The following is a 25,718-nucleotide window of genomic DNA, read 5'->3' as shown; positions in this document are numbered from 1 at the left end:
GGTGTGCTTTTCAGTGATTTATCCCTAAGGGGCTGATATCTCTCATTATCTTTAACACAGAATCTCTATATAGTACAAGATGGCAATATTTCACTAACATCTGCCACATATAAAGCGTTCCTTTTTATTTGCGCATGAACCTCTGGATCTCAATTTCCTCTGGGGTACAATTTCTGTGCCACGCATGATTTTTAGCTTTTTAAAATTCTGCTTCAACTGGCGAACACTGTGTTTAATATCATGTGCAGTATAATAAAAACAATAAAATGTATTTATCTGGATCACTACAGGAAAAGTAATGCTTGATAAGTTCGACTCTTGTAAATGTCTCCTTTAAATCGTCAGCTAAAATCGACATCATCCTACTATTTACTGGTATTATAACAAACAACAACAGTTTTCAAGCATCTTTGTGTACTTTAGGGTATTGTTTTTTACATGAAAAACATAAACCATTAACTTAAATGCATCTTGGAAATGACAGCTGTGGCAACAGTTCTTGCATATTTTTCCGATTAACTGTATAAAACTTATAACCAAGAAAACGATAAAAACAGTAAGTGTATAACATTTGCCTGCATATTACGAGAGCCCTTAGTTAACGAACCCTGATCAATTTCAGAAACTCGTTTTATATCAAAGTGTAAGGAATCGGACGGAATCGAAAATCCTTTGCCGATGATCGGGCATGTTAGTGACTGATCGTCAGGGTAAAGTCGTGATCAATAAGCACATAAACTGTTATTTAAGGATTCAAGCACTTCTTGACATCGACGTCTGGCATCATACTTGGTAATTTGAATAACACATGATGAATATGTTAATGTATGTGAAACTATAATTGTGCCTATAGGACAGGGATGCCCCAACATTTTCCGCAGGACCAAGGAGTTTTTTTTTTTACCAAATTCTAATTTATTTCCCATCAATAGTAACATTTATTTATTTAAAAAACTTAAATGGTTACTCATATGCATATCTGCGAACAAAATCCCAAGTGCACAATCAGAACAAAATTCTTCTAAGGTATCATGATAGTTGAAATTATTCGGCAGTTATGAGCAGCTCAAGTTCGAAAATGCATTGTTTTTGTGATTTAAAGGGCCATGACTCTCCTCCAACTGTGTGAAACTGTTAACAAAATCCAAAGTGCATAACCTTATCACCTTAACAACTTCCCCCTTAGGTTTCATGACTCTAAGTTCTTTTGGATTTTTTTAGCAACACATGTTCAAAAACGCATTTTTCCTTATACATGTGTACAAAGGCCAAACCTTTCTATGTACAGCTGTTAACAAATCCCCAGGTGCACATTACCTTCAAGTTTCATGACTCTATGTAAAAAATGAGTTTTTTAGCGACACATATTCAAAACTCAAGTTTTCCAATACAAGAGCCAAACTTTACTATCTAGAGCTTTAAAAAAATCCCAGTACACAACTTCATCACCCAACAGCGTTCCCTTAAGGTTTCATGACTTAGGACATACGAATAACATTCAGCTGAAGATTCATGACTCTAGATCACATATATGTAGTTTTTTAGTTTTAAGCAACACACGTTTACAAAGTAAATGGTTACGGACGGAAGCATGCACGTACGCTCCCCCCCCCCACCCCCAAACCTCCAAATAAAATGGGTGCATATGCATACAAATCATACACATTACAAAAAACAGCACCACTGGCCATGGCCACGATGAAGAAACGTTTGTCGATGATAATGACTGATTGGTTAATTTTAATTCATACTTGACGGGGCTCGTGGGAGTAAAAACATTAGAAACTACGTAAAAGGACTTACTTCCGGAAGCGCATCATACATACAGCAAAAGCTCTGTTTTACTGCTATATATGCGATCTGTTTTCTGAATTCTTTCGCTTTCTTCGTAAAATGACGCGCCTGCTGGTATTGTCTTCTAATAACTAAGTCCTATTAAAGTACTAAATTGTAAGCTCTAAGTTCTAATTTTGTACGCCTAAACTCTAGGTCAAAACGGCCCTAATAGGCTTCCGTAGAAACTCTTCGTGCATGACCTATATTTAAACTTGGCATTAATATTACATCTGCTTGGAATAACAGTTATATAAATAAATAGAGAAAATAAACGTATCTCGGTATATAATATGTTATACTGTAACCATGCATCAACTGAGTTTTGCAATTCCTATTTCGCTTCTGGGAATATAAATGTCTCATTCGTTATTGCAGTCAATTGTATTTGTTCTTATTACCTTGCCGTTCATTATGTAAATGTTATTTGTGCTGCCTTTTTGAAATATTAAACATTCCAACCTTACATGTAGCTGTCAATTCAAGCACCTGATGTTGAAACCTAAAACAATAGTTTATTTAAGGATTGATCTCATTCTATCGTGTGTTCGTGCTGCAAACATGGGCGTCTGCGTTCATACAATATAATCACATGAAAATTGCAATCAATCCTTACATTTACATTTCTAATAATTATTAATGACGATTACAAATAAGTAGAATTTTCTGCAATTGAGTAATTATTTGTTATATATTCATTCGCCTAGTCTTCTGTATAGATAAAACTTGACGTGCATATTGTATAACACGCACGTAGTTATGACGTCATTGTTTATTTTAATAGAGCGCTCCGATTGAGTTAGCGTTCCGTCATTTAACCAATGATATTCGGCGTTATTAAAACCAGCCACTCTTCCTATACAAGCGTATGTTGTCGGTTACATTTCTTTAAGAACGAACACTCAATTGCTGAAGAAATTGCTTATTTTTACTCTTAATGAGTAATTATCTTAAATGTAAATATAAGTACTGATCGCATACTTTCTTGCGTTAATGCTGTATGAACGCAGCAGGGCAATCGAGCAAATGACAAAGAAGCGCTGGCGCGCTACATGGAATGTGTTCGCGTGCCATACTGCGTTCATACAGCAGGAATAAACCCCGATCAATCCGAAAATAAAGGTTTCCGGCAAATGGACATTCGTATAAATAAACAGCCGATAAGTGTAACGTTGGAAAACATTGATAAAATGACGTTGCGCTCGCGAATGAGCAAAATTAATAATGAAACGATTACCCTTTGCGTGATAGGTCCTATGAACGTCACATTGTCTGAATTAAAGCCTTAAAGAGTGTAAATATATTCTCATGAACGCAATATCATCGGAATACCTCTTACCATAATAAAACGACGTTTGTGATTAGACAAATGATGTTTCCTGGCGGGAAACTGTATGTGACGACGATGAAACAAGTGACGTCAATCAAGGGGCTATCCAAACAGCAGAATTTGAACTAAGTTCAATCATCTTAGAAGCGTTATTTTTAGCAGATTGACCCGAAGAGTAATGAGTGTAAATATAATTATAAAACATTTAATAATTGCGGTTCATTTGTATCTAAACACATTTGGTCAGCACACGAATAATTGTGAAGTCCTTCACTGATTGTTATCTGGCCAGATGGTTTCATACACTTATGACCCGCAATTCTAAAACATTCAATCATTTATTGAACTCTTCTACATACTTGCATCCAATATGCTAGCGAGGAACAATTACGAAATTGCTAAACATTTTTGCAGCGAAACCTATTAGAATGACTCTCAAAGGTGGATAAAGCGGTATATCGACTGGATATTGCACAATTGTTATATAGTTTGTGTGTTTTGTTTTTCTCTACTGTTAACATAATTAATTCTGTGTTCATTAAAATTCCTTCTGTTTCGTTTCGTTAATGTATTTAACATATTCATCACCTTGTATATTTGCTTATATTTATTAATTTCGTTCATATATAACCATTTAACAATAGTTTATATTCATCCTATCTATATATAACTGTATGTTTATTCACAAATACCTTTGTATGTGTTTCGTCTATCATATACGTATTTTCCTATCTTCATTATTGGAGGCAATACAGTATTGAATTGAATTGAATTGAATTGACATACACTCATTGACTTTCTGCTTATTTCTTTGTTCATTTTTTTGTAAATATTACTGTTTGTTTCGCAATGTCTACTGTACTTGTAAATATCCCTTCTTTGTCAGTCATAATTCTCGATTGAAATGGAGGAATAAAAGAATAATCTGTTTATATATTTGGAACAAGACTGTTATGCAGTGACCGTGAACAGTCGAAATCAACATGGTTTGAATAAGTAATATAACATATTTCCCGAACCTTTTATCAAAATTGGCTGACAACATTTTCGAGAAAAGGACAGCTAAAGAATATTTCCCGTCAGTTAACGGAGGAACCAGGCTGTCATTCGTTTAAAACAGTGTTTAGGTACACACCATTCAACAATATTAAAAAAACTAAAAGCTATTAAATAACGAATATACGAAATCTAAGAATCCTTTAAAATAGCATAGCTATTCACAATTATAACAGTCTTACTTTTCTTTTCACATCATCATTCATCTTCTGTGGTGGGCCTCGTTTTAATCGTAATCTGTTTGCAATTAAGCATAGGACCGAGAAACAATTTTAACAAATGTGGACGGAAGTTCTTCGTAACAAATGGTAACCATATGCCCATTTCATATTTTATGACTTTGAGCCTGCAAAAATAAAAGTCCTGCAATCGTAAGATTTTTTTACATAAATATGCCTAACAAACTATCCAGTGCGTAAACTGTAGACTCATTCCTTCCAAAACATGACTTCGTGTATGATCTATATTTTAAATTGGCCTAAATCTTAGGTTTGCTATTTGGATGACTGTAATATAAATTTATAAAGTCTATAAATGTATTTCGGTATAAACCATTGCAGTTACCATTCATCCACTGAATGTCCGCAATTGGTATTACATAATGTCTGATTAATTACTATAGTCTCATACATTAAATTTTGCTCTTTTTATACCATGCCGTTTATAATGTAGATGTTATTTGTGCTGTCGTCTTGAAATTGTCAATATTCCAATCTTACCTGTAGCTGTCAAATCAAGCAATGGATGATGTTGAACTCTTAAAAAATGTTAATTTAATGGTTGATCGCATTACATATCGTGTGTTCGTGCTGTGAAGTTGGTTGCAAGCGTGCGTGTCTGCCTTCATACAGTATAATCACACGAAGTATTGCAATCAATCCATATATTTAGTTTTCAAATAATTATCCATTACGTTTACAAATTAGTAGGATCTTCTAAAATCGAGTATTCATTACAAAATATAGTGCATGTGACATATTTGTGCCGGGTTTTCGTGATTATTTGGATGAAATGGCGATTATCAGTTTTCCGGCCCGGGCCGATTATCGTTTATCGTTTCGCGGCCTGTAGAACGTTCGCACTTGAAATCAATTTTCGTCTAAAATTCAAATTTGGCGACTGTAATGTAATGTCTTAACTAAATAATTACAACAACTTATTGATCTGCTTGAATAGTTTAATTATGAAAATCGTTAACGAAGGCAAACGCGAACGCAGTTTAGGAAAATATGCTAGTGTTCGGTAACCAGTGAAGACTATTGGGGCGGCGTTTTTTATTCAGCGTTGACGTTGACGTCGATGAAACAAATGACGTCAATCAAGGGACCGCTGTCCAAACGGCAGAGTTTGTACTAAGTTCAATCATCTTGGAAGCGGTTTTTTCAGCGATTTTACCCCAGGAAATAATGAGTGTAAATATAAACATTGAATATCTTAGAATTGCGTATGAACACATTTGATACACGGATAATTGTGAAGTCCTTCACTTTCTTTTCTCTAGCTAAATGTTTTCATACACTAATGACCCGCAATTCTAAAACATTTAATTATTAATTGAACTATTCTACATTCTTGCATACAATATGCCAGCGAAGAACAAGTACGACATTGCTTAACATTATTGTAGCGAAGCATATAAGAAAGACCTCCAAAGGTGAAATAAGCGGTATCTCTCAAATACACCCATTGACTTTCTGCTTAATTATTTTGTTTGTTTGTTTATTGTAAATGTAACTCTTTGGTTCAATGTGTCTACTGTACTTTAAAATATCAATTCTTTGTCAGTCATAATTCTCGACTGAAATGGAGGAATAAATGAATAATCTGTATTCCTATTTGGAACAAGACTGTTATGGAGTGACCGTGAACAGTCGAAATCAACATGGTTTGAATAAGTAATGTAACATTTTCCCGAACCTTTTATTAATTTTGGCTGACAACATTTTCGAGGATAATGACAGCTAAAGAATATTTCCCATCAGTTAACGGAGAAACCAGGCTGCCATTTGTTTATTGCAATATCTAGGTACACACCATTCAACAACAGTGATTTCAGAAACTTATGACTCAAACAAGCGTTGTTATTATGTAACGTAAAATGAACGACTAGTCATAGGTGAATTTTCAAGGTTTATTATCAAAAAATGCATTGCAAGTAGGACATGTTCATAAACAACATCAAAAACAAATGTACAACATAACAGTTACTTGGAAAACAATTTTATTTCATCGAGAAAGGTAGTTCCTACGTGCACGTTTAAGGACAATTTTATTAGGTTTGGCTTAATGGGTTAAGTAAGCCAAATACGACTTTAATTAGTCTATCCAAACATTACCAGTTAGCCACTTGCTCTTGTAGTTTATCTAGAATTTATAGATGTATTCACAAATACGCTTAAAAAGTAGTCCGTGAAAACAAATCAGCGTGGAAGCGTACAGTGAATATCACAATATAAATAAAGTAGTCATAAAGCACATTACGTGAATAAGTATTGTGAAAAGAACATAATATACATAATAATGCATCATAAATACATGTTTTGTACATGAGCGAAATATTTTACATTAATTTGATTAAGACTGTAACACAGTCTATTGTAGGGCTTTTAAATATATTGCATCTCACCATGTACACTAATAGCTTAAATATATCGCAAATGCAACTATCAATCATTTCTACTTAAGAAATACACACCATAGCTCTACTGATTACATTGCATTGCATAATACATCACATGTCAATAACTTTCACCCGCATTTGTAAACTGTTCAGCAAACACTCGTGTAATAGTTCCCTTGCTGTCTTTCATTTTCCAAAGTAGAGAGTCAAAACGCCCTTTTCTTATTATAAATAAGCTTTCCACATAATATATCCGTTGGCGTATGGAACTGTGTCGGTAATGTATCTCATATCCATTGAAAATGGATTTGCAAAATAATTCTCGTCTTTTGATGTATATGAAATGACGTTGTTATTGCGTTATTTTGTAGGTCACAAACACGTTACCTCCAAAATACTGGTTTGTTTTGATTTGTACTTTTCGTCCAAGTCTTCGGAGAATGTAGACACTTGAGATACTTTATGTGCGAACTCCAAGGACGGACATGTTGTGAAACTTGATGACGCCCCGGAAATCAATGACGCCATAGAATTCAATGACGTCACAGAGGCACGAAAATTCAAGTTTTCACAATTGTCATATTGCTCTGAGTATGGCAATTCTTTTTTAAATCCGTCTCGACCACAAAGTAAGTATGTCCTCATTTTCCCTTTTCCCTTTACTGCAACCTCACCCCGACAGATCAGATGGTACCCGGGGTATGCATCCAATGCCTCTTTTGAGTGTGAGCTCAAATGGATTCGCAATGCTGTAAAATGGAAATGTAAAAAACAATTAACGTTTTAGTTCAATGCTTCGTGCACTTTTGTGTACATATTCAGTAAGGAACATCCATAACATAATAAGGCTTGTAATGATGTTTGAGGTATGTTGAAATAAAAATAAACTCAAAATAGCACAGCAGTTGATTGACAGAAATAAATGTGTATATATGGTGGTATGGTGAAGATTCTTCTTGTATATATGTACTATAGTTTATTTAAAACAACAATGTTGTTATATTATTGATCGCCAACATATTGCGCTACAATGTATGGTATGAGTGTCGAACAATACTTAGTGCTCGGCGGTCTCCGAGAATCTTTGAAAAACAGGCCGAAAGGTTTCGAGAGACGTAAATTCTGGGTTGACCAATATCTTTTGTCAATAACATAGTGAATATTATGAAATACAATAAAATCTTAAAGTCTTTTATATATTCAAGACACACCCATTTCGTACATTCAAGCTTGATATATAAACCAATCAAAACGTTTTATTTGCTGTGTAATTGCACACCGGGCTCTATATATAATACATGACTGATCTAAAATCTAAGTCAAACTCCGTCTTATACAGATACGCCGAAAATGAATACGCTAATTTACGTTTATGAGTGGGAACGTGTCAATGATTAAAACAATAATGTCGTTAATGCGTTATGTTTTATATTAAGACTTTGCTGCTGTAAACTGTTATGACAGTCACAACCAAATAAATAAGAAACACTACTTTATACACAGCAATAAAAATGTTGACATACAAACAATAATAAAGAATATCGAATTTAATTCTGTTTCTTTTTTATTATTTAGATGTTTCAGAAAAAAAATCGTGCACTAAAATAGAACAAGGTAAAAATAAAATCATAAATTATGATAAACACAATGCATTTCTTATTTCTATATTTTTTGCTACATGCATGAGATAGTGAGGCGTTTTTGTATATTTTATGGTATTAATTAACAACATCGCTATCAATGATGTATTGTTTCCAATAATTAAACCTATTGTCCGCAAGTTGCTGGAGATATAGAAAAGTAAACGTTTGCAGCAACGGCAAAATAGGTTCAAAATATCATGGCTGAGTCTCAAGGAGCTATCCATTCCAATAAAACCTGATTAAGTTTAAGTTTAACTTATGTTCTTCCATAAGGACCATGTCTAATACTTACGCAGTCCAGTTGACTCCATCCTGGACGCCGTGTTGACCGTGTCTCCAAACAAGCAGTACCTAGGCATCGCTAAACCAACAACGCCAGCAACAACAGGGCCAGAGTGAATACCTGCAATTTGAACAACATGGCTTTTGTTATTTAGTTATGCGTCCGATTGAAACAAATATAACTGTAACAGGTCATGACTGAGATGCTTTCTTGCATAAGAACCAGCTGTCTATTAAACATTGCACCGATGTATCTAACTATAAATTAAAAACTGTATTATAATTACAGGAACAAAAAACAATAACAACACTTATAATATGATATTGTTACATGGTAAACAGGTCAAACTCTTAAATTCAAATGGACAGACAAATAGCATTACACATCTCAAATATTCTGTCTTTAAAAACATATTTATGTAACCCCTTTGATAATATTACCATGTATTTACTAGTATGACATACACTGTTGCAATGTTTGATATATATATATTGAAGAAAAACATATGGTAAAACTTAAGAATATCGAATTCATTTTAAAGACGCACATTATAGGTTTAATTATGCACAAAAAATAATATTTTAATGCATTATCGTGTTTAACTCGTTTGACTTTAATGATACAAAATGCATATGATTCAGAAGACAGATAAAAGTACAAGCAATAAAATGCTCTAGCGCTTTTCATATATATTGTACACTTATTAGGTGGTAAAGGCGATCGCAAGCCGGTTCAACTAGTAATGTATGTAGGAAAAGAAACAAGAAACACTGCGTTGATTGATAATGGGCATTTATTCAAAATGCCATAAAATAAAATCAAAGTCAATAAGAATAGGTTGACATTTAGTGTTACGTTATGTTTTCCGTAATACAATATCTGGGTGGGTAAACCGCCCCCGTTATGATAGACAGAAAAATACAAAGTTGTAAATAACGTTATATTATGGCAGTACATGTATAAACAGGGAAATAATACATTTTAATGAAACACAAGTCATAATGAATCAAATGATACAAAGTAAAATGTGCGGCACCCTAGACAACCAAATTCCTTTTTTCAAGAGAAAAAGAGTTGGAGGAGATGGAGGTGGTGGTTAGTTGAAAACATTAAACCAAATTGTCGAACGCTTCTACTATGCCGAAGTAAGCAAAGGAGATGGCTGAAGATTGGTTAACAGAGATCACATGAGAGGTCAAGTGACCTGATAAGCCCGCGTGCCTTAACAAATCTCCTGATTGGCTGATCGCGGTCAGCTGACTGATAAAGGCACTGCTAATGAAATATTCGTTGCACAATGACATAAAGAATTCTATGTGTGCATAAAATACTAGCGCTTTTTAAACTGGGAATTTGTGGTCACGCTATTAATTAAAAAACATTAATAGGACTAATATTGTATTATCTGTAACCAAATCATATGTTTGTTTTTGTTTTTATCATTAAGGTAAAATGAGTTAAACATGATTATAAATGCATTCAAAATAAAAAAATGCATCAAATATATTGTGTATCTTTATAATTCGATACATTGACTTTATTTTCACACATACCTACTCTAATCCTGACTCTCTGGTCGGGCTGGTGAGGGATGCAGAATGTGGATATGGACGCGAGGATGTCCAGGGCGCAGTCGGCTACTTCCTGTATGTGCTTCTTTCCGTTCCGCTTCGGTAAACCGCTGGCGATCATGTACGCATCGCCAATGGTTTCTACCTATAGTGGTTATTGCAGTATTTGATGTACATGTATAAAACTCATCAAACAGAATGGCAGTATTTTTCAAATTCTTCATAGGTTTATGTTTGGTAAATCAGCATTCTTCCATTAATGATTTTAATAAGGTTTATCTAATATCTGCTTTAAAGGCGCACAATATAGGTTGGACGGGACGATATTTTTTTCTACAGCTTCACCTGATTAAAATCAATACGGCTGATTGCTGATTTACTGAAATAAATATATTGGAAAACCTAAAAAAAAAAACGCCTCCTCATTGGACAAAATATAAAGTTGAACACAATTTTTTGTTAATATACATATATTAAACTGCTCCAGGCCTGACAACGATTTATTTGATTCATGCATATTAACAAACACTTACCTATACATAGACCTTAAAATGTGATGTTTAATTATTCAATAAGGTGTATTAAGAAAACTACTGTAAAACTGCTATCACATAAAACAATTGATTGATCTGTTTTGTCACCAGCAACGTAACCAGAATGTGTAGTTAAAAAGTCCACAAGCATGAATATGTCTATTCTTATTCGCCTCAATTGCTTAAGAAAAACTTACCTTATAAACGTCATATCTGGTGATTATATCGTCAAAGAGAGTGTAGAGACTGTTTAATAAATTAACCACCTGAAAAAGTCGAGAATTATATTTAAATTCAACAGCTTCATGTAAAATATGTTTTGAAAACAATATATGCAAAAAAGATATATTTTTTTATAGATGTCGGAAGTTCCTTAATGCAATCAGACGGGTGCTTTGCTTATATTTATGACTAATGTTAAAGACTTTGAATCAAAATTTTCTCATAACCATATACTGCTCTGTAAATCATTGATTTAAGCATCAAATTAATAAACTCTTGAATGAGCATTAAATAATGAAACTCAAATGATTTATGATATATGAACGATAGGTGTGCTGTTGGAACAAAGCGCAGATGAACCTACCTCGATAGGTGTGCTGTTGGAACAAAGCGCAGATGAACCTACCTCGATAGGTGTGCTGTTGAAACATAGCGCAGATGAACCTACCTCGATAGGTGTGCTGTTAAAAAATAGCGCAGATGAACCTACCTCGATACGTGTGCTGTTAAAACATAGCCCAGATGAACCTACCTCGATAGGTGTGCTGTTGGAACATAGCTCAGATGAACCTACCTCGATAGGTGTGCTGTTGAAACATAGCGCAGATGAACCTACCTCGATAGGTGTGCTGTTGGAACATAGCGCAGACTGACCTACCTCGATAGGTGTGCTGTTAAAAAATAGCGCAGATGAACCTACCTCGATACGTGTGCTGTTAAAACATAGCCCAGATGAACCTACCTCGATAGGTGTGCTGTTGGAACATAGCTCAGATGAACCTACATCGATATGTGTGCTGTTGGAACATAGCGCAGACTGACCTACCTCGATTGGTGTGCTGTTGGAACATAGCTCAGATGAACCTACCTCGATACGTGTGCTGTTAAAACATAGCCCAGATGAACCTACCTCGATAGGTGTGCTGTTAAAACATAGCGCAGATGAACCTACATCGATATGTGTGCTGTTGGAACATAGCGCAGACTGACCTACCTCGATTGGTGTGCTGTTGGAACATAGCTCAGATGAACCTACCTCGATAGGTGTACTGTTGGAACATAGCGCAGATGAACCTACCTCGATAGGTGTGCTGTTGGAACATAGCTCAGATGAACCTACCTCGATAGGTGTGCTGTTGGAACATAGCGCAGACTGACCTACCTCGATTGGTGTTGTGTTGAAATATAGCTCAGATGAACCTACCTCGATAGGTGTGCTGTTGGAACATAGCGCAGATGAACCTACCCCGAAAGGTTTGCTGTTGGAACATAGCGTAGATGAACCTACCTCGATAGGTGTGCTGTTGGAACATAGCTCAGATGAACCTACCTCGATCGGTGTGCTGTTGTAACATAGCTCAGATTAACCTACCTCGATAAGTGTGCTGTTGGAACATAGCTCAGATGAACCTACCTCGATAGGTGTGCTGTTGAAACATAGCGCAGATGAACCTACCTCGATAGGTGTGCTGTTGGAACATAGCGCAGATGAACCTACCTCGATAAGTGTGCTGTTGGAACATAGCGCAGACTGACCTACCTCGATAGGTGTTTTGTTGAAATATAGCGCAGATGAACCTACCTCGATATGTGTGCTGTTGAAACATAGCGCAGATGAACCTACCTCGATAGGTGTGCTGTTGGAACATAGCTCAGATGAACCTACCTCGATAGGTGTGCTGTTGGAACCTACCTCAGATGAACCTACCTCGATAGGTGTGCTGTTGGAACATAGCGCAGATGAACCTACCTCGATAGGTGTGCTGTTGGAACATAGCTCAGATGAACCTACCTCGATAGGTGTGCTGTTGGAACATAGCTCAGATGAACATACATAGATAGATGTGCTGTTGGAACATATTGAAGATGAACCTAAGTGTTCTGTTGGAACATACAGGCTTGCTGTTATAAAAGATGGACATCCTCGATAGGCGTGCTGTTGGAGGGGGGATAGTTTAACCTACCTCGATACGCGTGCTGTAGGAAAAGATGACCCTTCCTCGATTGAAGTGCTGTTGTAATAAATGAAAACGTGTTGTATGTACCTATATTGTACCTCGAAATGCCTGCTGTTGGAATAGATAGACTCACCTCGATAGGTGTGCTGTTTGAACATATTGAAGTAAAGCCGACAATATCTGAGAAGTATAGTGTTGATTCGTCGAAATGTTCAGCTTTGATTGGTCGACCCAATTTCAATTCTTCCGCGACAGTTCTGAAGTACAAAATCATTTACTTGATGCTACAGAATTTTCAACAATAATAGTATGAAAATGACCTAGTTTAGATGATAGCTTTAGTAAATATATATATATATGTTAACATTTTGAAATCTTATTAAAATTCTTGATACTAGAACATGGCGGATGCATTCAGTAGATTAACAATCTAAGAGAAGTAAAACATTGACATGCTGAATCATCATTTTAAATATATCAATAATATTTTTTTTCCTAAAATAATAAGCTCTAGATTAGATTATTCACTCCGTTATTCAATGTTCAACCATTTCCACAACGAGGGGCGGGGGGGGGGGGGTCATTTAACTGCATTAAAATGAATATGACCCATTGGTGTCATTTTCTGTAACCGCATTTTAAAGAGACCAGTATATGCATATAGACTCACTGTGGCAGCATGCGATACAGGAGGTTTTCTGTTTTGGCCTTCTCAGCATCCAACTCGCTCGTCCTCTCCGCTACAAGGTCCTCCAGGTGGTTTGCGTACTTCTCCAGCATCACAATCATGTTGTCTATCATAGTCAGATTCCTGAAATGAAAGACAGGATTTCACAATTTGCGATTAAACTTCTTTAACTGACCATATTAACCACACAAATACTAACGTTTTCCATATTTGAATACTTACCATTTTGTGTTAGAATTAATTTAAAAAATAACACTTTTATATACTTCAAATACATTCAAATTCGGCTACCATGTCAGTATTGAATTAGTTTTAAAAACATAACAAAAAAACATACAAATATTACTAACATTAATATTTAAGCTAAGTGGATGCTATCAAATTTTGTACAATATATTTATCAGGCAAATAAAGCAAGTCTTACTGTGGGTTAATTTTGTTGAGTTGTTTGAGGACCCTATTGGCATTCGGGCGACTTGATGGGTCCTCGCTCCAACAGTCCTCGATCAACGACGTGAGTTCCGTATGCTGCCGCAATTGTAACGACAGCATCGGACGAAATGGTCGCTCTCCCTTCACATGGCATTTAATCTTCTCCACAATTTCTGAAAATCGAAATTAAGATAATGGTAACCATGTCTACGAATAATGCAGTCCATTTTTACCATTGTAACCAAGCCCCCCCCCCCCCCCAGGTCTGGGGAATAGCGAGGACAAACTGCTGATAAAATCCCCGTTAAATGCCTCCGCGCCCCGGGGACATCCTAGGTTAATTCAGAGATGATCAGGATGAAACACCATCTTTTTAAAAAATATCGCAAGATTTCGTTTACCTCCGGAACAAGCTTGGCTAAAACGCGGACAAATCCCGTTCGCGGACAAATCCTTTTAAAAGAAGGGGTATTTCCAGACACAAAGTCACGGCCCATTTCCCGTAAATTTCGGCGTGAACATAAAACCACCGCATTCACTTGGCATTGCAGCCCCCTCCCCCCCCCCCCCCTGGAAAGTAAAAACACAGCCCATTTCTCCCGCTATCCCCGCCGGTATACCCGCAGGGGGGGGGGGGGCGTGGTGGTTACAATTGACAAGTGGATAACGATAACGAATGTAATGTTATTTATTTAGTCCTAGAGAGAATAAATCAGAGAACAATTTTCCCGCGATAGTTAAAACGAATAAGATGAAGTAAGGATTATTAAAGTATCTGCTTTTGCATGTTTTAATATCAACTCATGTCACAACCCTAACATAAAGAAAACCATACCACGTAGTACACGAACATACCCAATCGTAATAACTCGGCAATCTCCGGCAACAACACACAATACATCTCCCAAACCCCAACCCCAACCTCAATTTCTATAGGAAAATTAGCGGTTGGGAAAGTGGGAACACAACAACAATATACCGAACTGGTTGATTTTGATTCTTGACTTATTTACGCTTTCGAGTAACTTGAAACAAGATATAAAGAAATTAACTTTCAGGACGCCGGGTATAATTCCTCTACTTCTCTAAAACATTAAATGTGTCTCCTGACGGTTGAAAACACATTCAACACGTTTTCAATCAACCAGTTTTAAATCACCGTTCTTAAATAGGTCAGATCTTTTGAATAATGGCAGAGGTGTTCCGATGAGAACATACCGTTTGATTCAAGGAATGGATACTCGCTGTAAGGCCCGGACCGTGTAAACACCTCCTTCAGGATTATTCCTAGGGCGTAGATGTCGACCTTCTGGCGGTCAACACATTTTTCCTTCCTCTCCTCTCGTAAACACTCTGGTGCCATCCATTGCAACTCTGAAAGAAATCAGATGAAATCAACATGTACTAATAACGATCTTTAGTACTTGTATTTTATATGTATGTTGTCTTGTGGCGGTGTATGTCTATCATTTACATCTTGTCCTGTTAGCACAGTGGTTAGCGCAATCGATTCTCACCAAAGCGACCTGGAGTCTCGGCTTAGGCCCATGTGAGTGTTACAGGTCACCAAGCCGGATAAGTAGGGTACTTCGGTTTCCCCAATAAATACAAGATCACACACTCGTGCAACATCATGCAAACGACAGTGGCTTAGTATATTTTTCTTTACTGTCTTCATAATCGTTGTAAACTGTTTAGACTAGTTTCTGCTTTCCGTTGATCCTTGTGCCTATAAACTGTTTCTTAATTAAATTCAATCGGAGCATCTCGGCCATTTGCCTTCGAAACAACCTCAGATGTATACTGATTGTTTAAAAGGTTTACAATGTCATATTTGTTTACATTCAACTACACTGCAAGTAGGTCGCGTAGTAATTTTGATTAAGCAGTTAAGCCTAAGGACTGTAGTCTTAGGAATCTGATTTATGCAATAAAACACTTCACTAGGAATGATTTTGAACTAAGTAATACAATACACGTTAGAATACTGCAATTGATTATTATTATTATTATTATTATTATTATTATTATTATTATTATTATTATTATTATTATTACGAACTACTTTTACATCCGAGGTTCTTCGTACGGCGGAGGTGGCCGAGGAGTTCCGATTGGGTTAAGTATAGCCTACTTGGCATATCCCCGTTGTTTTACAAAAAAAGTCTCGAACTGAATAGGGCGTCTTTTTATGTCTTGTCCGTTTGTCTTTTGGGGGTTCCAATGTTTAATGTTCAAATAACAAAAGACTGTCATAGAATGTATATGAGTCTAGTTACGTGATCATCCAGTTTAGATTCCAAGTGGTCATACTGACCACACCGAGACGTTAACGTAAAACTATGAACGTCTCAATTACATTTTAAATTCAAATACGAAGTACGCAAAATAGAACCCATATACAGGTTTAAATAATTTAATGCTATATCATTTATTAACAGTTTCCCTTTTATGTCAGTTTCGCAGAGAAAAAGCAATACAATACGCTAAAAATCAACATTTCGGACCATACATTGTTAAAAAAATCTCCCTGCCAACATCTCAAACTATAAAGAGTTCTGAAAGAAGGGGGAATGTTAAAAGGTTGTGCCCCTAAGATACGCCCCCTCTTACTTCGATGCCAGGACTTGCCTCTGTTTTCGATAAACAACTAAAAATATTGTACTGTCATAAAAGCTTGTATTTTTGTAACTTCGGTCTCCAACTTCTATTGAAACTAGTTACGCTTGCAATATATCGTTTCTAGACACTTTTATCATGAATAAGATTGTTTTAGTAGTTTTGCAAGCTAGATTGACATTTATTAATAGACCAACGCGAAACAATTAATCCCAAATGCACATTAAGTTGGAAATGACAACAATAATGTTTCCACGAAAATTCCTTTTTTTTCTTTTTTTTCAAATTTGATATATCTTTGACAAACAATCATATATTTCACCGAAATAAGGCATTAATCACTTATAATCCTGTTTTATTTTTAAGTAGTAAAAATAAAACATAATTTCATAAATCGAACAAAGCTGTATTTGATAAATGTGTACTGCATATTTGTGATAATGTAAACAAACTTTAATGTTTCTCCAAAACCACATCGTACATACCGGCGATAACGAAACATGGGATTAAGCGGTGGCACGTGCATTTTCACTCTCAGTACCTTTGAATACAGACTCAAGAGTGATTGAATTCACTCATTAGCTGTCTTCTAAATCGACATTTGCTGTCGTTTGTGATGTAGCATTTATTCAAAAGCATATTGTAGAGGTGAACCTCATTCAAGTTTAAAGGTACACATCTATATTAAGAAATTCCAAACTAATCGGTGCTTCTCTGAATTAGATGTAGGTACGCCTCCATATATAGAGTTGCACATCTATTAAATATGCATGCCAACTAGTACAAAGCGATGTTGGCCCAAATGATACGGCGTAGTCGTTTGTTAGGCCTTTGATATGATATATCTAATATGGCTTGTCCCTGAAGTTTCCATTGGAAACTTAAATAGGAAAGTGTAAGCTATGAGGAAGTTACGAAAGTGACCTACTATCTATGGATAATTACAATAGTGACCTTTTGTACCAGGGAAATGACGAAAATGACCTACTTTCCCAGGGTGGATCCTTATTAGCCTGTTGAGCTGCAACTTTCTCCATCTCTCGAATTGTCGGGACACCGAAGTCAGTCAGTTTGCACGTCCATCGGCTGTCCACCACACAGTTGGTGCTGCGCAGGTTCCCGTGGAAATGTATGGCGCTCTTGTGCAATAGTTCAAGGCCCTGTATAGAGAGTTATATATACATTAAATTTGTGCGATTCAAATGTATCTTAATATCAGTACAGCTTTCTTAATGGGATTCATAAATAACTGTCCTAAATATTCTTGTATGTTTATTCTTTGAATCTACAGGCAGGGAATATTCGCTTGGAATGCTACATCTTAAGTTTGACAACTCCCATTGCAAAATATGTTCATATAATAGTAACATAAAGTGGTTTTAACGCTTTGTTGGACCAAGGTTGTTTGTTTGATTAATTAAGAGTTGACACACGAAAATTATCCAATTATTTACTTTTACATGTTTTGCTTATCATCTCATAGGACATAAAAATGAATCTACAAATTTTATGTTCCCAGTTTGAACAGGTACTTAAAATACTACCAACGTAATAGATTTGATGAATTCAATGAAAACGTGAGGATAGGAGTAAGGTTGATATTAAGCTCAGATTTATCATCAAGTTTTTAATGTAATCATTCATGGACGATATCCAGTTATTAAGTGCTGTGAGAGACTAAACGCCAAGTATTTGACAATTATCAAATGCTTTCAAAATGACGAAGTGGAAAGAAATATGTGTTGTTTACCAAAGAGAAATTATCATTATTCTAATTACTATCAGTTTAAGAACAATAGAACCCCTATTCATTGACTAGACTTTGTAGAATGAATTGACTGACAAAGTTCTCGATTTTCGGATATTTTTAAGTATTACTCAATTCAATTTTAAACAATGTTTTTGTTTTTGTTTTGGTGAGCGTCGACCCTACGAAGAAATGTCCCTTGTGATAATTAGTCCGGTGCGTACCAAACAAATGCATGTTAACAGGTCTCTTCTGACGTAACTTGTCCTGAAACCTTTTGTGACAAAAACATTTGAAGAAAACAATCGACTCTCATTGCAATTCTCTGCCAAAGAACATTACTGCAAACGAACATTTTCAATTTACCCTAAAATGCTGTTTTCATACTTCGGACATATTGTGTGCTTTTAAATGGCCTCTCTTCCGAAATGTGTTTAGTAAGTATGGCGTTTAACACATAACTTTGATTTTTAAGTAATGAACCGGTTAAATCGACCAGTCCTTTGTTGTCACTGTTGGAGGTAACCCCAACAGTCCCTTGAAGGAAATCAGCTTATGGCTTTGTTTCATATGACCTGTGACGATTAACCTAAAAGCATTTATGTTTTCTTTAGATCTATGAAAGGGGGCCACTCCTACCAGCCAATTTTTTGACACTGTTAAACTGCAGTCACTCATTGTTAGTTTTATTACTGGACATTGGTCAGTGTGCCTTTAAATATGTTACTGGTTAAATTTAGGATACTGGGCTTGTCTCAGCAAGTTCCATTGTGTATTTTGTGCACAGACCTTTGCAACATCGTGGCTGAGGGCAAACATGAACATCTGGTCGAGTTTGATGTTCTGGTTCCAAATGACGTCTTGAAGACTGCCCTTCGCACAGTATTCCCATAGCAATAGGAAACGGTTCGGCTCGAGACATGCTCCTACAAATGCGCATATGTTCTGATGCTTTATTTCCGTTATCTGAAGGAGAAAAGATCGAACGACGGCTTTATTTCCTTTATCTTAAAGAGAAAATATCAAAATAAGACTTCATTTCCATTATCTGGTGGAGAAAATATCGACAAAAGCGTTTATTTCCGTTATCGTAGGCAGAAAAAGGTCAAAAGAAGGCTCTATTTCCATTATCTGAATGAGAAAAAATCAAAATAAGGTTGTATTTTCATTTTCTGAAGGAGAAAAGATCAAAAGAAGGCTCTATTTACATTATCTGAAGGAGAAAAGTTCGAAAGAAGGCTCTATTTACATTATCTGAAGGAGAAAAGTTCGAAAGAAGGCTCTAATTCCGTAAGCTGAAGGAGAAAAAGACGGAAGAAACGACACAAATATGCAGTATTTGATCCCGTTCTTCGGGGTTGTTACTTTTTCTTGCGAGCTGTTGATCTAATTTATACTTTTCATTTTATTTGTGTTTTGATAAACCTTGGAAATCATACAATCTGTCACTGGAAAAACATACCATGAATATACTCACACATATTGGCAGATTTATAGAAATTTCAGGTTAACAATTATACACACATGCACTTTTTTAAACTTAAAAGATAATACAATTATTTATATCATATCTAGTTAAAATACCTGATTCAATTGTTGTAATACGCATTTTGTAAGATTCAAAGTAGGGATCTGCATCCGTTTAACAGACGTCAGATTTCCTGAAATGACAAGAAACAGAGAGTTTGAACGTCAAGAATTAAAAAAAATGCAATCATAAAGCAACATTGATTGTTCTCAAAATCTTGTTAAAACGACAAAAGACTGAACAATTAGTATGTTATGAACAATCAAAATTACCTGTTATGAACAATCAATAGTAGCTGTTATTAACAATTAATAGTAACTTGTATATAAAAAATCATCAAGATACCTTTATACAATACAAGTGAAAACAGCTTTTAATTTGCATGTGTCATTAAAGAACATTAACGTATATAGTATTTGGCTACTAAGCCATGTTATTGTGATCAAATTGAACGTGGTCAGGCGCGGTACATTCCGTTCGATGCTTTCATACATGTATTTCATAAATTCTCGTCTACTGACCCAAATACCGACTGCTGATTGACCAAAATAAACGAACGGAAGATTTGAAAAAAACACTGCAGTCCCATTGGACAAAAAGTCTTCCGAATACCATGTACATGTTAGTTTTGCCATTGCCTAATAAAACATAGAACCGCAATTATTTAACAGATATGGATATGATGCATGAGTGATCTGTCTGCGTTATTTGTATATTGTGTGTAACTTGTAATGTCTTAGCTTTGTGCTTATGAACTATTTGTTTCTTCGATTCTTAATTTAGTCACAAGGATATGGACCTTAAAACACTTTTCTAAGTTAAGTCACAGGAAACGTCATTATTTCCACTCACGTCATATCTTATATACATTGTATATTTACGTTTGTCTGCCATTGATTTACCTCTAACAAATGCAACAGATCCAAACATTGAGGCAGGATCAAGTGCCTTCATGGTGATTTCTGGCGAACCCTTCTTTCCGTTCTCGGTAATCGACTTCATGTCTGGTAGACCAGTTACGTTAATTCGACGCCGCTTTAACGTCTTTGAAGATGGTTTTCTTTTTGACAAGTTTTTGAAACTGTTCTGTAAAAGAGATTGATAGAGAATAACTTCCATACGAGCTTACATAATCATTACACGAGAACAGGAAAACAGTTTTTAATATTTTGAATATATGATTTTCAAATCAGGCAAACTGTGCATTTATATGAACGTTTTTTTATAAATCAATTACTCGGACAATTCAAAGTTTATAATAGGTTTCAATTTATTTTTTAAAATAAATCAAATAAACATGTATTCGAAAATGTTATAAAACTTAAAGGGGCTCGCTCATGTTTTGTAAAATGCACGTTCTTCTATGACGAAACAAAGTGAGGCAAATCATTTTGAGTGTTAAAACTAAGACACTGACGGCTGGAACCCTTCAACAAATGTTGATATATACTCAGATATTGTCTTTGAAGCCAAGGGTTTTAAATAGCCTTAGTAACACGATTCAATAAAACTCTTAAAGGTTAGCTTTTATATGAGTCCTTGTGGGCGAGTGGTTTTGGTGCAATATTTCTATGTTCATTAGTCCGTCGTGGATTCGCTTTTAACACAACCAATACATCAATTGTATTTTTTTTCTGCAGTTGCAGTATCAAAGAGTAAAATAATCATAAAATTACATGTTTCTCGGATGCATAACCGGGAAAAAAAGTGGTTCCAAAACAATATCACATCGTTGTGAATGAGAGTATTATTACATAATGATGATGCAGAATCTGGCTTACTCTTATACTTCCGGTCATAAGAGCGGTCACAAAGTCTATCTCGTCAAAGCGCACCTGCCACAGCATACTTTGCAACGTCATCTGTCGACGGTAACGCCTGCAACCACAACATTCTTAATAAATACTAAAGAGGCATACTATTGGTTGATCATGGAAAGATAATATCATTTGACGCATTGTTATAGCTGACTTAAATGATCGAAACAAAAATAAAACATGATTTGTGTAAATATAATATAATTTTAGCTCTTTTTTAATTATAAGCTACGTTAGTCAATAAAGGTCCAAAATATCTCTAATATTATTCATGTAAAGCAAAATTAAATGTCGTTAATAACAGAAGACCAAATATTGCAAGAAGAAAATAATATTTGGCAAAAATAATCATGCTTTCTTGACTTTTTCTAATCTAAAATTATGTGTTATTACTAATCAATAAGTATATCCTCATAGGCAAAATGACACTGATCATACCAATTTACATTTGAAACTGTTTTAACAGTCCAATAACGTATGCTGAAACCAAATAAAATCAAAATTATTTGAACTTGGTTCGGGTCTTTGTTTGAGTTTCGTCAACTCAAATTGTTAAATGTTGATTTTCCTTACGTTATTATAAACCGCTCACCATCTACATCTTGCATCAACCACATATCAACTACAGCTTCCCTGGGCATCATGTGGACCACTATGGCCAACATCAACACTACACATCAACTACAGCTTACCTGAGCATCATGTGGACCACTTTGGCCAGCATCGACACCACACACAAACTACAGCTTACCTGAGCATCATGTGGACCACTTTGGCCAACATCGACACCACACACAAACTACAGCTTACCTGAGCATCATGTGGACCACTATGGCAAGCATCAAAAACACACATCAATTACAGCTTACCAGAACATCATGTGGACCACTTTGGCAAACATCGACACCACACACAAACTACAGCTTACCTGAACATCATATGGACCACTATGGCCAGCATCAATACCACACATCAACCACAGCTTACCTGAGCATCAGCATCAACACCACACATCAACCACAGCTTACCTGAGCATCATGTGGACCACTATGGCCAGCATCATTACCACACATCAACCACAGCTTACCTGAGTTTCATGTGGACCACTATGGCCGCCAGCATCAACACCACACATCAACCACAGCTTACCTGAGCATCATGTGGACCACTATGGCCAGCATCAACACCACACATCAACCACAGCTTACCTGAGCATCATGTGGACCACTATGGCCAGCATCAATACCACACATCAACCACAGCTTACCTGAGCATCATGTGGACCACTATGGCCAGCATCAACAACACACATCAACCACAGCTTACCTGAACATCATGTGGACCACTATGGCCAGCATCAATACCACACATTAACTACAGCTTACCTGAGCATCATATGGACCACTATGGCCAGCATCAACACCACAGAAGCAGACACAGACGCACCGATAATTGTTCCATTATAGTTATCTAAAATTAAGAAACAAATCGGGTCATTAAGGCGTTCGAATCACATGTTCAAACACTTCATTGAATTGTACAAAACGAAGTTTAGTCAGACCACTGATGCTTTGAAATATGAAAATTAAAAGCACGGACATTACTAGAAAAATGAGGCGATATATGTTTGTAATGTTTGTTTACCAATGTTTGTATTGATGAGTATGCCATTAATTACATTATCATCCTCACCATCATTTCCGATATATAACTGAATTGCAATTCTTTTTGGATCATTACTTGTACCATGACTATTTAAAATAGTACATATTTCTGAGCCCCCCTACTTTATAGCCTAAGTCAAAACACATACTTTGGTAGTCTTCAACAACACACATCTCTCCCTCATAACCACAGACAGGAATGTTTGCTGGTGGAACACCGCCCTTTGTAGGCCAGCGTCCTTTTTTCTCAAACTTTTCTAGATCATCCTGAAAAAGAACTCTAAATATTAGTCTGATCCATTTTCTGGGGAACAAAGGCATCGAATCGGGATGACGATTTTGTCCGCCTATGGAAAGTTTGGTGCTGCGAGTGTTAGTGTCTATAATATCTTATTGAAACTTACGTATTCAATCTTCATTTCCTTGTTTTCTTTAAAGATGAACTTGTAGAGAGTGTAGAATGTTCCATCGTCTCGCATGTCCAGAATACGGTAGTTCAGCATTCGATTCCGTTCTGGCTCGTCAAAGACAATTGCCCCGGTCACACCTGATGGTACATGACGTATGAAAATAGGCACGTGTTGAACATACAGGATCTACTTGATCTACCTTTTGTTTACTTTTACACCACATCCAACAGGGTCACTGTATTGAATGCATTGTGATAACGTTCAACCTTTTAAAAAATATAATAAACGTGACTTTATTCTAATGTTAATTAATGTTTAGTACACAAGTCTTTTCATAAATGGTGTTGGTGGTCGTGAATCACTGATGATTGTTATTAAGCGTGCAAATTGGTCAATTAACTATATTATATATAGAAAATTTACTCATTGGCCTTTGGTCTTCGCCACAAATGCATTAGCATCGATACAGACGAAAGGTCTCATATTGAAATATGAAATACGGAGAAGGCGCATCCATGGCAATTGTGTGATTAATTGAAGTAAAAAGATCAAACAAAAGGCTGCATAATACATTATAACATAATAATAATGGAAACGCTGAAGGTTAATGGTGTGCGTTGATAAGCGTAATTTAGTAAAGTTATTTCCATTTGTTTTTGTTATTTAAATATTCATATGTTCAGCCATACTGAATTTATTTGCAAATGCAAGTATCAAATATTAAGTTCAAAGTGTGCTTTAAACGTATCAAACGAAAAATACAAGTATAAAAATTTCACATTTAGGTCAGGACACAGTGTTGCATAGGTACACTGGTTAAGTACGTTCTTTTTCATTCAAAGATGACGCTGTTTTTAGGCAAATTCATTGTGAAAATTAAGTTTGGTAAAAAAATGATGTATAGGTTGATTTAAATAGGTATAAAAGTTAATTGCTAGTCATGCGAATCACATTAAGGATTTGTTAAGTCTGACTCCCTGTGCTGGACACGATAATGCTAACAAAGTCTCATGAAGTAGGACCAAGCTCAGTTTAGGTATAAATTGTCTAATGCTCCTCTATTGTCTTAACTCAGGCCTATGTAACAAAGTACCCTTTCCCCACACCCACAACCCCCCCCCCAAAAAAAAAGTAAATAGAAAAAAAATACATACAAAATATGAATATATATATATATATATATATATATAGATTAATAAATAAAAAAATGAATTACGACAATAACTTTAATAATAACAATATATATTCAACTAAAAAAAATATGAAAAGAAATAAAAAAAATATATTTCGGGGGTATTGCACAAGGAGTTTGAATGTTCCTTATGTTTTTGCCATCTGGTTTCTGTTCAATGAGCTGTCAAAAGAAATAACGATGCAGCTACTTTTTCTTTGAACACAGCCCTGGAAAATTAGCCAATAAACAATTGACAAGAAAATTGGCACTGTTTGCTGTGACACTCGGGCAATCAACAGGGGATTAACATATCAGACACTCCTAAGACTAGGACTTAAAACAGTCTTCAGAAATTATATTAATTACAAGGTCATCAAGATAAACTATGTTTTAATTATTGAAGTTTAAACAAGTATATAGCCTAAATGAAATACGTTGAAACGTGTTACGCAATGATATTCACAGACGTAATTATGAACATATAGCTGGGCAGTTTCCTATTGCCGTATTCACAGACGCCTTACGTTCATATCGCTGTGTAGTTTACCAGCGGCGTATTCAGAGACATGTTACGTTTATATTCCTTGGTA

General features: G+C 35.7%; 1 protein-coding gene across 1 annotated transcript in view; it reads right to left on the bottom strand.

Moving 5' to 3' along the window:
* Window positions 1-6,336: 6,336 nt before the first annotated feature.
* LOC128232496 (atrial natriuretic peptide receptor 1-like) overlaps window positions 6,337-25,718 on the bottom strand; it is a 42,380-nt gene continuing 22,998 nt past the window's right edge. Inside the window, exons 9-24 of the mRNA XM_052946069.1 lie at window positions 23,949-24,091; window positions 23,694-23,811; window positions 23,266-23,350; window positions 21,845-21,941; window positions 20,966-21,149; window positions 20,120-20,196; window positions 19,325-19,501; window positions 17,777-17,948; window positions 15,388-15,543; window positions 14,162-14,342; window positions 13,720-13,860; window positions 13,183-13,306; window positions 11,067-11,135; window positions 10,319-10,481; window positions 8,775-8,885; window positions 6,337-7,588 (exon numbers count right to left, since the gene is read on the bottom strand). Of these exons, the coding sequence (XP_052802029.1) occupies window positions 7,212-7,588; window positions 8,775-8,885; window positions 10,319-10,481; window positions 11,067-11,135; window positions 13,183-13,306; window positions 13,720-13,860; window positions 14,162-14,342; window positions 15,388-15,543; window positions 17,777-17,948; window positions 19,325-19,501; window positions 20,120-20,196; window positions 20,966-21,149; window positions 21,845-21,941; window positions 23,266-23,350; window positions 23,694-23,811; window positions 23,949-24,091 (2,375 nt within the window). The 3' untranslated portion in view covers window positions 6,337-7,211. The remainder of the gene's footprint in view (window positions 7,589-8,774; window positions 8,886-10,318; window positions 10,482-11,066; window positions 11,136-13,182; window positions 13,307-13,719; window positions 13,861-14,161; window positions 14,343-15,387; window positions 15,544-17,776; window positions 17,949-19,324; window positions 19,502-20,119; window positions 20,197-20,965; window positions 21,150-21,844; window positions 21,942-23,265; window positions 23,351-23,693; window positions 23,812-23,948; window positions 24,092-25,718) is intronic.

This window comes from Mya arenaria, chromosome 4, assembly GCF_026914265.1.
Source record: "Mya arenaria isolate MELC-2E11 chromosome 4, ASM2691426v1".
NCBI classification, from domain to species: Eukaryota; Metazoa; Mollusca; class Bivalvia; order Myida; family Myidae; genus Mya; species Mya arenaria.
This window is presented reverse-complemented; position numbering and strand designations above follow the sequence as displayed.